The sequence below is a fragment of the Gopherus evgoodei genome, chromosome 18 (genome assembly GCF_007399415.2).
Source record: "Gopherus evgoodei ecotype Sinaloan lineage chromosome 18, rGopEvg1_v1.p, whole genome shotgun sequence".
Lineage (NCBI taxonomy): Eukaryota > Metazoa > Chordata > Testudines > Testudinidae > Gopherus > Gopherus evgoodei.
Window position 1 is genome coordinate 7140186 of NC_044339.1, and position 12777 is coordinate 7152962.

The window sequence follows — 12777 nt, forward strand, 5'->3', positions numbered from 1 at the left end:
TTATCGACCATCCAGAGCATCCTGATCACCTCCTAGCCCCTTCCTCAAGAAGCGTCTCCCTGTGGTTTTAGTCTGTTGCTGCTGTGGTGCAGCCATCTTTTTGCTCTCATGTCTGTAAACTCCTTGTCTGGTGGTCTAGTCATTACTCCTGCCGTTAGGGGCACCGTCACTTTCGACCCTGATCATTTTCATTCTCCCATCTGAGCTGTGGGCTAGGAGAACAATCACAGGAAAGGTCTGGGAGCCTGGGTGGTGTGGGGTAGAGCTGTGTGAATAACTGATTCCTTTGTTCTGAAAAATCAAAGACAAAGATTCGTTTGGGGTTGATCCCCACACAAAATTGTTTTGGAATTTTCAGTGAACCAAAAAGTTGTGAGGTGGGGAGGCAGGAGATTTCATGTCAAAAGAAATGTTTTGTTTGACCTAAAACAAAATGTTTCATTTCATTTTTGAGCTTTTTTTCCTCTTTCCCTCCCCTCCCCCCCCCCCGGCCCTCCAATGGAATTGAAGTAAATACTGAAAAGAGATGTTCCAAATTGAATTTTTTCAGGGGGGAGGTTCTGACAAACAATTTGACACAAATCTGCAAAATGTGTTGGTTGAACTAAATCTGCATTTTTGGTGTGCATGTGGGGGGGGGAAGTTCCAGCCAAAATAGGCTGCCCAGCTCCAGCACTGGACTCTAAATCAACCTGAGCCACTGTCAATCCACTCCAGGAAGTCCTAACCCTCACTGCAAGGCAAACGCTGCCCCACATCTGAGCTGAATTACAGACTGCAGACCTGCTGCTGTTTGCTATGCAGCCTTTGCACAATTAAGAGTGAAACATATTTGCCACGCAGGCGAAGCCCTTGCTGCAAAGTGCCTTGAGGCAGCCTAGCCGGTCTCCCAACACTGCTCTGTGGCAGTAGCTTTGTATTGATAATGTCGTTCTCTGCAATGTACATGGCTGACTCCTTCTCCTGTGTATTTGCAAAGTGCTGCTCCTGGATTTTATTGGATCCATTTGTGCAAGCAGTTCCCATATATGCCACTGAATGACTCTGAAATAGCTTGAAGGTGCCAGGACCGCTTTAGTCCCTGAGCACGTTTACTCCTTTGTTTTAAATAGATACGAGCCTGACATGCACAATTTGGATCCAGATCTAGGCTTTGAACAGCCCAGCATCCGGGAGCTGCGTGGTGATTTGGCCTGTTTTAGAGATGAACACCTGTTGTGCAATTCATATCGGGGCTATGGATGCCAAATGGATCAGACCCGAAGCTGGATTCCTGATACTCACAAAGTGTTTGGATCTTGGGTCCTAATTTTCAGATGGGCTAAGTGAGAAATACAAGCTCTAAGGGGAAATGGAAAAGCTAATGGAAACTTTAGTGGAATTGTAAAGTCCTGCAGTGGACACCCGTTAATGCATCTTACGGAGATGTACAGAAAGGAGCCACATACGCAACAGGCTCCCTTTGTGGTTAAAGGACATAGAAACACCTTTTATTCGCAGCAGCATTGGGTTCTTGCACCACAAATCTCTCCTTGCCCATGGAGAGTTAGAGTCCCCACTGCTTGCTGAGCCACAGGACACATGGACTCTCTCTCCCCTACGTTTCATCCTTGCCCCTTCCCTCTCCTAACACAAGAACTAGGGGTCACCATATGAAATGAACAGGCAGCAGGTTTAAGACAAACAAAAGGAGATATTTCTTCACACAATGCACAGACAACCTGTGGAACTCTTTGCCAGAGGATGTTAAGACCAAGACTCTAACAGGGTTAAAAAAGAACTAGATAAATTCCTGCTATTAGCCACGATGGGCAGGGATGGTGTCCCTAGCCTCTGTTTGCCAGAGGCTGCAATTGGGCAACAGGGGATGGATCACATAATGATTCCCTGATCTGTTCATTCCCTCTGGGGCACCTGGCACTGGCCACTGTCGGATGACAGGACACTGGGCTAGATGGACCATTGGTGTGAGCCAGTATGGCCGTTCTTACGTTCTCATCACAGCCGGTGATGTAGGTGGGGTGACAGCGTGTGGGGGAAGTGGCTACAAGGTGAAGAGAAAATCAGGGAGCTCCTTTGTGGTACCCCCACTCAGGGTAGCATTTTGACCCAGGGCTGCTACTCAAGAGGTATCATCTCCATCCACACGCAGCCAGGTCCCTTGCAGAGTGTTCAGGGTTTGATTTTTGTCAGGAAGCTGCTGAGACAAGCGGTAAAATGCAGCCACATGACAGGCTAAGTCATTTCAGTATCTCTAAGGTGCGTGCGCTTGAGAAGGCTTTGAAAGCCTTGGCCTGTTTCTTATGGCACCAGCACAGTGCAGGCGAGCTCCTGGACCCTCCCGCAGTCTGCAGGAATCACAGCCCCACTGCCAGACCTCAAAAGCCAACTGTGGGAATAGTGGATCAAAGTTTCTTTCTTTCTTTTATTTTATCTTTCCTGCTGGATTATTTTTTGTGTTCTCTCTCTCTCTCCCGTTTACTTTTTTTAAAATTTTGTGCTAATTTGTTTTTGAACAGCCTTAACCACAAAAAGTGTGTGTATGTTGGGGGTAGGGGGGCGTTATAAATCTGGAAGCTTTACAGAGAATGGAGTGGAGGAGGGGGAACGGAGATGACAGGGCAACTTAATCCCCACTCGCCTTATACAATAAGATTCCTTTAACGAGAAAATCAGACCAGCTAGCTGGAGATAGGAGTCATAAAAAATGAAGCCAGAGAAAAGGCCCCTGCTCTTGTGATCGGATAGCAGGGAGCTTTGCACAGGTAACAGCCTAGCAGATGAGAGTGGGACATTTTTTTTTAATCATTTGTGGGGAAAGGAAATAAAAGTTTAAAAGCAAACAGAAAAGATGAAGGGGGGGAGACACCTTTAAGGTTTTCACCTTTCCTGTCTTCTAGCTAAGGTCCTTATCTAGCTCCTATGACAAGATCGTCTGAGCCCCTCACAATCTCTAATAGACTCAGTGTCCCAACACCCTTGGGTGGCAGAGAAGTGCAGTTATGCCCATACTGTGGTGGGGTGCTGAGGCCCAGAGAGACTTACCCACACTCACGCAGCGAGTCTGTGGCTGTGCTGGCAATTGGACTTAGGTATCCTAAAAGTGAGGCTACTACGCTAACTATTGGACCATCCTTCCTTCTCTGGGAAGAGCTGGGTGTTGGGTAGGGCTCAGTAATGGTGGTCTACAGTTTGGGGGATTGTGTAAGGAGGTAGATTAGAACGTTTCTGTTCTTGCTAGGTGATTCCATTGGATGTTGGGGTAAGTGACGTGTCTGTCTGTCTGAGGGCACCTGGAGCATTGGATGGGTGCTCTTCTATTGTGATAAACAATTACTGGAGACGGGTCCAGTACCAAACTCCTGGATCTAAACACCCTCAAACTCGGGTCTTTGTCACTGTAACAGGTTGGCCAGCGACTTCTGAATTGGAACCCCTCTAAACTTGGCAGGAGATTGTGGGTTAGCTGGCTGCTGTGCTTTACTATCAGCGAGGGGCGTAGAGGCAGCATGGGGCGGATGGCGTGGGGCTCGCGAGCTATGGGAACTAGCCCCATTAGCTGCATGGTTATCTATTTTCTATGTAACTTTCACTGACCAACAGAGGTCACTTCCATTCATTTTGAAGGAGGAGGCTCCAGGTCTGTCTTCACCACTTGGGAAAAGCCCATGGCCCCATGCAGAGCTGTGTGCTGGAGAAACATGTTTTTGTGATGCAGGGTTCTGAGCTAGACTGGTCTCTTTGTCCCTGCAGGGATCATGATTAACAAATAAAAAAGCCACCCCTCCTTTAGCCTGAAAGCTTGTGCATCAAAAGTAGAGATGGAGCCAAATGGGGATGCCAGATCTGAACACCTCATAAACTCTGAGGGAGTTTGGCCCTGAACTCGGTAGCTTGGATCCATCTCTGAATCAAATGTAAGATGTACGATGCTGCTGATCTGTCTGCCCATTTAGGGCAAGCCCAGCTATCAAATTCTTATACACATGTGTGTCCTTGGCAGGTAACAGATGGTGGTACCATCAAACAGAAGATCTTCACCTTTGACGCCATGTTCTCCACCAACTACTCGCACATGGAGAATTATCGCAAGAGAGAGGACTTGGTGTACCAGTCAACAGTGCGGTAAGCCATTCCACCTCCACTGAAGAGGGTGCTCAGAACTACCATAAGTTATATGAGAGAGCAATTTCAGAGGCGTCTACTGGGTTAAAACATTTGAGGCCTGGGCCGGGGGAGGTGAGATTGTGTGTCTTCATCCTGGTCTGAACTGCGCAAAGCTACCATGAGGCAAAGCATGCACAGACCACTCATTTTTGGGACAAGTGCTATATATTGTACTCTCTGTGATGTATTTACTCCCTTCGCCCAGGGCTGATACTGATATAGACAGCTAACATCCAGCAAGTGTAGGCTATAATCCAGAGGTGCGGAACAGGAAATAGCTGAATAATTTCCAGAGATAGGTCTGAACTGCTGCCTTCAGACTGCAATCTGAACAGAAATGCCTCCAAAGTGTAGGGGGGTTCAGAACCCTAATTCCAGCCCAGATAACCTAACAGAGACCCAGCACCCCTAAATATTGATGAAATACCTGACGCACATTCAATAGAAGTACCAGAAGCGGGCATTGTCCCAGATACTCAGTACTTGGGTCTAAGTGATTGTCAGAGGTGGGGGCAGGAAGGAATTTTCCCCTAGGTCAGATTGGCAAGAACCATGGGGTTTTCTTGCCTTCCTCTGCAGTGTGGGTCACTTGCTCAGATCATCTGGGTGTATCTCACTTAATAGAATATCAGGGCTGGAAGGGACCTCAGGAGGTATCTAGTCCAACCCCCTGCTCAAAGCAGGACCAATCCCCAATCAATGCTCCATCATTGCAGGGACCTCAGGCACTGGTGCATCACGGTCTCTCCTGTTCTTTGCCTGTGGCACACAACTGTTGAGTCTCCTGAGGGCTGCATACTTTGGTCTCATTCTAGTTGTGGGGCGTGAGGTGGGGGTGGCTGGGTGGTGAGGGCCTGTGATATGCTAGAGGTCAGACTAGAGGCTCTGGTGTGGTCCCTTCTGGCCTTCAGCTCTATGACTCTGGTCTACATTCACAAAAGTATTTACATATCTAAACCCCAGACTTATGCTCCCAGATGTCCAAGCAGCAGGCTTAGGCACTTAAGTGCCAGGTTTAGGCTCCCACTGCAATTCACAAAACTACCACCAAACCCTGTAGGCTCAGAAATTCACTCAGCACCTGTGTGTTTGCAGTAAAAGTTCCCTCTGTGCCACTGTTTCTACCTCTGACCACGTGCACCGCTGCCGCCTTCTAGGCTCCTATCTCCTGTCTTAGCCCCAGAGCGATTTGCAAGCCAGGGAAGACAGGCTTAACTCACATGCAAGGTTCTGGGGCCCAATCGGGCAGCTGGGCAGAGGAGACGGGCAAGATCCTGACGGGCAGCAACCTCATCCATGTTGATGCAACCTCCGTGATCGCCCGTGGGCCTCGTCTCTTCCTCACTGGGACACTATCCAGGAATCTAGCGCTCCCTCCCCCACCCTCCGAAAGATGAACTTTGAGCCCCACTGCATCTATGGTGACTCCCAGTGAAATTCTGCCTGCTGCAGAAAGCGGTGGGCTCTGGAGCATTCCAGGTGCCATTTCAGAGTCCGAAGGAAGGTATCCAGGCCTGGCCTGGATGCACCTAGGCTTCAACTCCATATTTTGAGGTGTGCAGGGCCATAGATGAACACTTGGACAGTTTAATGGGTAGGGCCCCCATATACAGTTGTGGGCTTCCCATATGTCTAGAGTCAGCCATGGTCTGGTCACCCTGAGGCAGCAGAGGGCCCTCCAGTACCTAAGATGCCTCGGAGACTGGGATCAAGGTTACGTAAAACATTACTGTGTCTGTCTGAAGTCTGAGATGGGCCATTCCATTCTCCAGCAAAGTTCCGTTCTGTTTGTTGCTCGTCCCCAAGGCCATGATCACAGTGGCCCAGGGTGGAATCTCATGAGTTTGTGTTGGCCTTCTGGGGCCCGATTCTTCACTGCCTAGCCCCTTGCACGGTCACTTACAGCAGTGCCCCGGGGCTGGAATGTTACTGGGTCTGAACGGTAGCATTCTGCACTCAGGCGGCCCTGGTGCCGGGAATTGGGGGCTCATATCCAGGGGATCTCCCCTCTGGAGCCCATGTCGAGCATGTTAATGTCTCCAAGGACTGCAGCTGAAATCAGGATGCTCAGTCATTCTGACCTTTTCTGTGCCCATTCCATTGTCATCGCCTGGAGAACCCCTACGGAAGAGGCATACTGGAAGCCAATCAAAGCGCAAAGCATGGCCAACGAGCCAACGATGCGTTGTAAATCATGATGTTCATCCTCATGACAAAGACTGTGATGAGCGGAGCGAGAATGTCGCCTGTTCTCTACTGCCTTGCCAGTTCCATTGTGGCACCTCCTATCTTCCTCTCTTTCTCCGCATTGTCTCTCCTGACCCAGTCTGAGTATCTTCCGATCTTTGCAAAGGCTGATTGGAAACATGGATGCTAGGACTTTGTCTCATGACAGCTGAAAGGCTGCAAGGCTGCTTTTTAGCGAAACGAGAGCAGCTGCTTTTGAGGGACATGTCAAGATGTGAAATGTTGGTACATTGGTTCTTTCCTACCTGCGCTCATCCAAAGAGCAGGGGGGAGGGAGGCATTGGAGAGGAAGAAAGCTTTTAAACTAAAATTAAGAGAAGGGAGAGGGGAGAGGAAGTCAACAACCCAACCATTATACAAAGAGGAATCAAGTTGGAGGCAAGGGCTGCTGGTGCTTTTGCTAGATTGGCGGCAGGACGTCAGGGATAAGAACGCCACATTTACATATAAATGAAGATATTTACAAATTAATGCATTTCAAGCAAGAGAAAAATCCCAGCATCACAGCTGTCAGCGCTTCATCCCCTCTTGCAGTGGGAGAGGGAGAGAACGAGGCGAGGAAGATTACCAGAATGCATGACAGCAGGAACAGTGCAATTTTCAGAGGCAAGATGTGGGGGAGAACGGTGCGTACTCTGATAGCTTCTCCCTGCCCGTAGCCCTTTGGGGCAGGAAAGTCAGGGCCATTTAAAGGTGGAAAAAGCATCCAGTATAGCCTGAGCATCTCCCTGGAAATTAGCAACGGCTTGAGGAGCTAGATACCCTAACCACCTGTAATGTAGACAGAATCCCCGTCCTTCCTGCATAAAATTGTCCAAAGGGCTCTGCCTGATTGTTTCTCCTTTGCCTGTTTGTCCTGTATTTTCAGGTAGCCTTTTGTGTCCGGAGCTGCTACTTGACTTAGTTATGATGACCTAGGCTAGATCCTCAGGGGCTGTCAATTGGCATAGCTCCATGGGCTTCCAGGGACAGTTGGTTGAACATGCTCAAAAGCACCTACATGATTTAAGAGTCATGCCAGGTTTACATGACAAGGTTTTGTTGGCATAGCTGTGTTGGTCAGGGGTGTGAAAAGCTCACCCCCGCCCCAGCTGACAAGCTATGTTGGCAAAAAACAAACAGCGTATCTGCAGCTATGCCAGCAGAAGAGGGCTTCTGTTGGCATAGCTAATATCATTTGGGGAGGTGGTGTTCCTGTGCCAGCAGAAAGCTCCTGATGACATCAGCTGCGTCTACACTAGGGCCTCCACCAGCACAGCTATACCAGCAAAACGCTTGTACTGTCGGCAAGGCCCAAGTCCCATTTTGAAAAGTGGCACAGGCACTTAGGAGCCTAAAAGACTCATTAAAAGTCAATGGGACTTAGTGCTACTAAGTCACTTAGGTGCTTGTGGAAATTTTGCCCAGAATCTGTGTCAATGCCTAGAGAGCGGTAACGGTGATCAGGGCTACGTGCCACATATACAGTCTCTGATCTGAAGAGCTTTAGGCTAAACAGACGAGATAGACAGGAATAGGAGGGGGAAACTGAGGCAGGAAGTGACTTGCTCCAGGTCAGTGGCAGGTCAGGGATAGAACCCTGGGCATTCTGAGTCCAGGCCAGGGCCCTACCCATTAGGCCATGCTGCCTTGTCAAACCATTTTTAAATTAGTCATAGATAATTATCTTAATTATTCATTGTAACATGAAATGCCCTGTTTTGTCTCCATTCCAAAATGCACCGGTGCCTTTTTTCCTAAGCCAGGGCAGCTACGTGGTAACCGATCCCTATTCATAACTCACGCCACATAGACCCGAATCATTTGGTCGGCCTGACCTGTCCCTTCTATTCTCACAAACGTTCTTCTGCTGATAAGGTGACTGATGAATTGCTCACAGTACTGTACTTTCAATGTGATCCCATTAGGGCTTCATATAGAACTAGGGACGCTGTGACCATGTGGCCGATAGATTCCCTCTTGTCTCCCCCAATCCCACCGCTCGTGCACGCACGCACGCACACTCAGCAGTTAGCATTCCAGATAATGTTACCGCACAGATCTCCAAGGGAAGGTACCGCACGACAGACTGTTGACAATTAAAGCCTCTTTCTCAGCAGTTTGTTAGGACACTAGTAGCCATTCAGCCATTCCCCAGAGAGAGAGACACCTGCACGGGCCTCACCATTTAAAAAGAGCTTTGCTTTTCGATTTGTACTGCTCCTTGCTGGAGAATGGAAGCGCTTTTTCCAGGAGGGAGAGGAAAGTGTTGGGAGGCCAGGCCAGGCCACCTATTTGCCTGCTGAACGGAAACAAAATCACCTAAATTCGCCTGCTCTGATTACATCAATTTCACATCAATTCCCCAAATACTGAAAATAAATTATTTCTTCCTAATGCGCCTCTTTCTTTTTGGCGTCCTTTTTCTCTCTCTTGTTTGGCCCCCTTTCCACCCGCCTTTACTTCTGCCTCATTTCTTTCTTTCTCTCCCTCCACCTCTTTACTGTCTATCCTTTCACCTCTTTATATCTTCCCTTTAGCAGCCAACCTTCCCACTATGCTGTCTCCTCTTTCTTTCTTTTTCTCCTGCATTCCTTGCCCTTTCTTGTTCACTCCTTGCTGAGTGTCATTTTCTTTGTAACACACTCATAAAAGGAGAGAGGAGCTGCTAATTAATTACCTCTCGCTTGTTTCCCTATTTTTAAAGCCTGGCCTTGGACTCCTAATCAGACACTATTGTGTTTTTCAGTTCTACTTGATTTTTGTGCGCAGTGTTCTCTTCCAGGGGATTGTGGGTAATATAGACAAAATCCTGGGGCTCTGGAGCTGCTCCTTCCACTCTGCCTTCATCTGAGTGCGGAGGCTCTGGTCTGTCCATGCCATTAGTACCCTTCCCCTGCAGGCCAGGACCCCCCTAGTTAAGCTGTTCTGGGGGTGCACTCTGATGTAGTACCCTTCCAAGTTCCAGCCTGGCAGCTGGTAGGCACCAGGATGTACTCTGCCTCTGTGACAAAGTGGGAATGTTCTTGCTGTGTTATGTGAATGCTGATGGGGAGTATTAACCTGGGAAGGTTGCAGGGGAGTTTGGGACGGCCTGCATTGGGGAAGGGAGCATACCTGAGCATGGAACCTGAGAACCCAGGAGGGGGGATGGAGGCCAGATGACACCTCTGCCCAGAAACTGGACAAAGGACACAAAGGCTGGGGGAGGAGCTAGGGGGAGGCTGAGTGAGAGGCTGGAGGGAGTTTCAGTTTGAAGCTGGCTGGGAAAAAGAGAGGTGACCTGACCAACAGGGCTGTGGCCTCTCTGAGGCCCCCAGATGGGCCTAACGAAAGGGGGTCCTGTTGTCTGTACCAGCAAGACCTGTTCTGGACTGTGTTCCTGTCATCTAAATAAACCTTCTGTTTTACTGGCTGGCTGAGAGTCAAAATCGCAGGAAGCTGGGGGTGCAGGGCCTTGACTCCCCCATACTCCGTGACAGCCTCCACCTCCCCCCATGGGCTCCAGGCTCAGCTGCAGCCTTGACATTTGGAATATTTTCCTGTCCAAGGCTCCATGTGTGACCACCACCGTCTTGGCTCGCAGCAGGGATCTGCAGAGCTAACCACGTGAGTCTCTGTAGCTTGAGCTGAAGAGCCAGGCTCTGTAGCGGGGCTGGCGCAGCCTCTCATCCTGTGTGGGTCAGGCACAGATTAGAACACACAACACGCTCACTTATGAGTTATGAACTGTCTCTGGACAAGCCACTGGGTGTATAATGGCCACCGCTACAGAGGGAACCAAGGACCACCGGAGCGAGGAGCATGCAGTCATCGCTTGAGCTAAAGAGCCGGGCACCTTTCCTGCAGCTGTAACAGACTCACGTCCTTGGTTACTGGGCCCAAAGGGGGATGCACTGGCAGCAGACTCCTCTGACAAGCGGCCCCATTCTCACACTGGCCTGTCTGCAGGTGACTCTCCCTGCAAAGCAGCATTGCTGGGGTTGACTTGGCTGTCACGTCCCAATAACGCATTGAGCTCCAAACGCAAAGCCCTGGAGACTCATTCACACAATAAGTGAGTCTGAGCTTCCCTGAGCCTGTCGGCACTGCACCCCATCTGACTAAACTCCCCAAGTCCTGTCCCAGCATGAACAAGGTGTGATGCAGTAGGGACTGTCTGTGTGGGGAGTGGGAGAGCAAGGGAGGACTTTAGGGGATGGATGATGCCAGGGCCTGTAACCTGAGCTAGGTAAGGGAGGGGAAAGGTCAACACCTTTGCCCGGGAAGGAGGTCAAAAAAGAAGGGAGTGGCAGGAGGGAAGCAGTTTGAGTTTGGGCTTGGGGCTGTGTGGGTGGAATTCAGGGTATCCTAGCTAGGATCCAAGCACCCTGAAAGCCCAGAAGGACTTGGTGGAGGGGTCCTGACTGTGCCTGCAAGCTCTGCTGTAACCTGTGTTCCTGTTGTCCAATAAACCTTCTGTTTTGCTGGCTGGCTGAGAGTCACTGTGGGTCCCAGGAAGAGGGGTGCAGGGCCGGACTCCCCCACACTCCGTGACACAGGGCTCGGTGGGAAACCTGGGATGGATTCTCTGGGAGCCCTGGTTCTTTAAAAGCTGGTGGGGTCTAGAGTGACCAGATGTCCCAATTGTATAGGGACAGTCCCGATTCTGGGGGCTTTTACTTATATAGGCTCCTATTACTCTCCACCTCCTGTCCTGGTTTTTTGTTTTTTCTTTTTTTACAGTTGCTATCTGGCCACCCTAGTGGGGTCATTACACGGATCACTGTTCTCCTTCCCAGTCAGGCAGGAGCTGCCAGGAGCAAAAGCTTCTGGGTACATAAGAGCATACATGGAAGCGGGAAGTAAAAGGAATGTGCCCGAATTTCCAGTCCTAAAAAAAAATCCCTCCTGTGATATCAAATATAGCTCGCCTGGAGCAGGCGTCCATATCTCATACACTGAACAGAGCTGGGCTGGATGGCAGGGGTGTGGGAAAACCTGGACACTCTGCCCAGTGGTGCTGGTCATTCAGAGAGGGAGGAGAGGGAAGAAGGAGGAGGTGAAATTTGCCAAGCTATTGCAAATCCAGCTAGATTCCACTCATGCAGCTGTGATAATCCCTGGATCTAATTACCTGATCATTAACAACAGAGGGCTCCGTCTTGTCTGTGGAGGCTGTGTCCATCCCATAATTTGGGGATGGAGCTGCGGGAGGTGAATTTACGTAAACTATCTTCAAAAATAGACTGAGGAAACGAGGCCAAAAATAAATAAATAAATAAAATTAAATAAAGGCAGAAAAGCTCATCTTTGCTTCTCTTCTGAGCAAGAAATCACTTTGAGGCCCGTCACCTTTATTACTAATTACACACTTGCTTTATGGCCAGCGTTATGAAAACAAAACCAGGGCCTGAAAAATGTCAGGAGGAGACTTAATTTAAGTTAAAAAGACCAGGATAAAGTATTTAGTTTTGCAATATTTCTTAAAATTAGAATTTGCTAAAGGTATTTCAACTCTTGTTTTCTGCACGCTAGGTAATAAAACACTCCTGTACCCTCAGGAATGTATTGTTGCTTCCCCAAGGGTGACTGCTGCTGGTTACTTAAACATGTGATTTTATTTGCGTGTTTGGGGGGGGGTATAGACAAGGTGGGTGAGGTAATATTTTTTATTGGACCAACTTCTTAAGGTCAGGTGACAACCTTTCAAGCTATACAGAGCTCTTCTTCAGATCTGGGAAAGGTACTCAAGAGTATCACAACAGGGCCTAACCAGATCAGCCACACCATCACCGGTTCATTCACCTGCACGTCCACCAATGTAATATACGCCATCATATGCCAGCAATGCCCCTCTGCTATGTACATCGGCCAAACTGGACAGTCGCTACGGAAAAGGATAAACGGACACACATCAGATATTAGGAATGGCAATATACAAAAACCTGAGGAGAACACTTCAATCTCCCTGGCCACACTATAGCAGACCTTAAGGTGGCCATCCTGCAGCAAAAATACTTCAGGACCAGACTTCAAAGAGAAACTGCTGAGCTTCAGTTCATCTGCAAATTTGACACCATCAGCTCAGGATTAAACAAAGACTCTGAGTGGCTTGCCAATTACAAAACCAGTTTCTCCTCCCTTGGTTTTCACACCTCAACTGCTAAAACAGGGCCTCATCCTCCCTGATTGAAGTACCTCATTATCTCTAGCTTGCCTGCATATATATACCTGCCCCTGGAAATTTCCACTACATGCATCTGAGGAAGTGGGTATTCACCCACGAAAGCTCATGTTCCAAAACGTCTGTTAGTCTATAAGGTGCCACAGGATTCTTTGCTGCTTTTACAGATCCAGGCTAACACGGCCACCCCTCTGATACTTCACAACAGATTGTTTAGC

At 49.0% G+C, this 12777-nt stretch overlaps 1 protein-coding gene across 2 annotated transcripts in view; it reads left to right on the plus strand.

Annotated features, from left to right (window-relative positions):
• Nucleotides 1–12777, plus strand: part of IGSF21 (immunoglobin superfamily member 21) — a 257037-nt gene that overhangs the window by 145557 nt on the left and 98703 nt on the right. For both annotated transcript variants that reach the window (XM_030537866.1, XM_030537868.1), the window contains exon 3: nucleotides 4004–4125. In XM_030537866.1, coding sequence (XP_030393726.1) covers nucleotides 4004–4125 — 122 coding nt within the window. The remainder of the gene's footprint in view (nucleotides 1–4003; nucleotides 4126–12777) is intronic.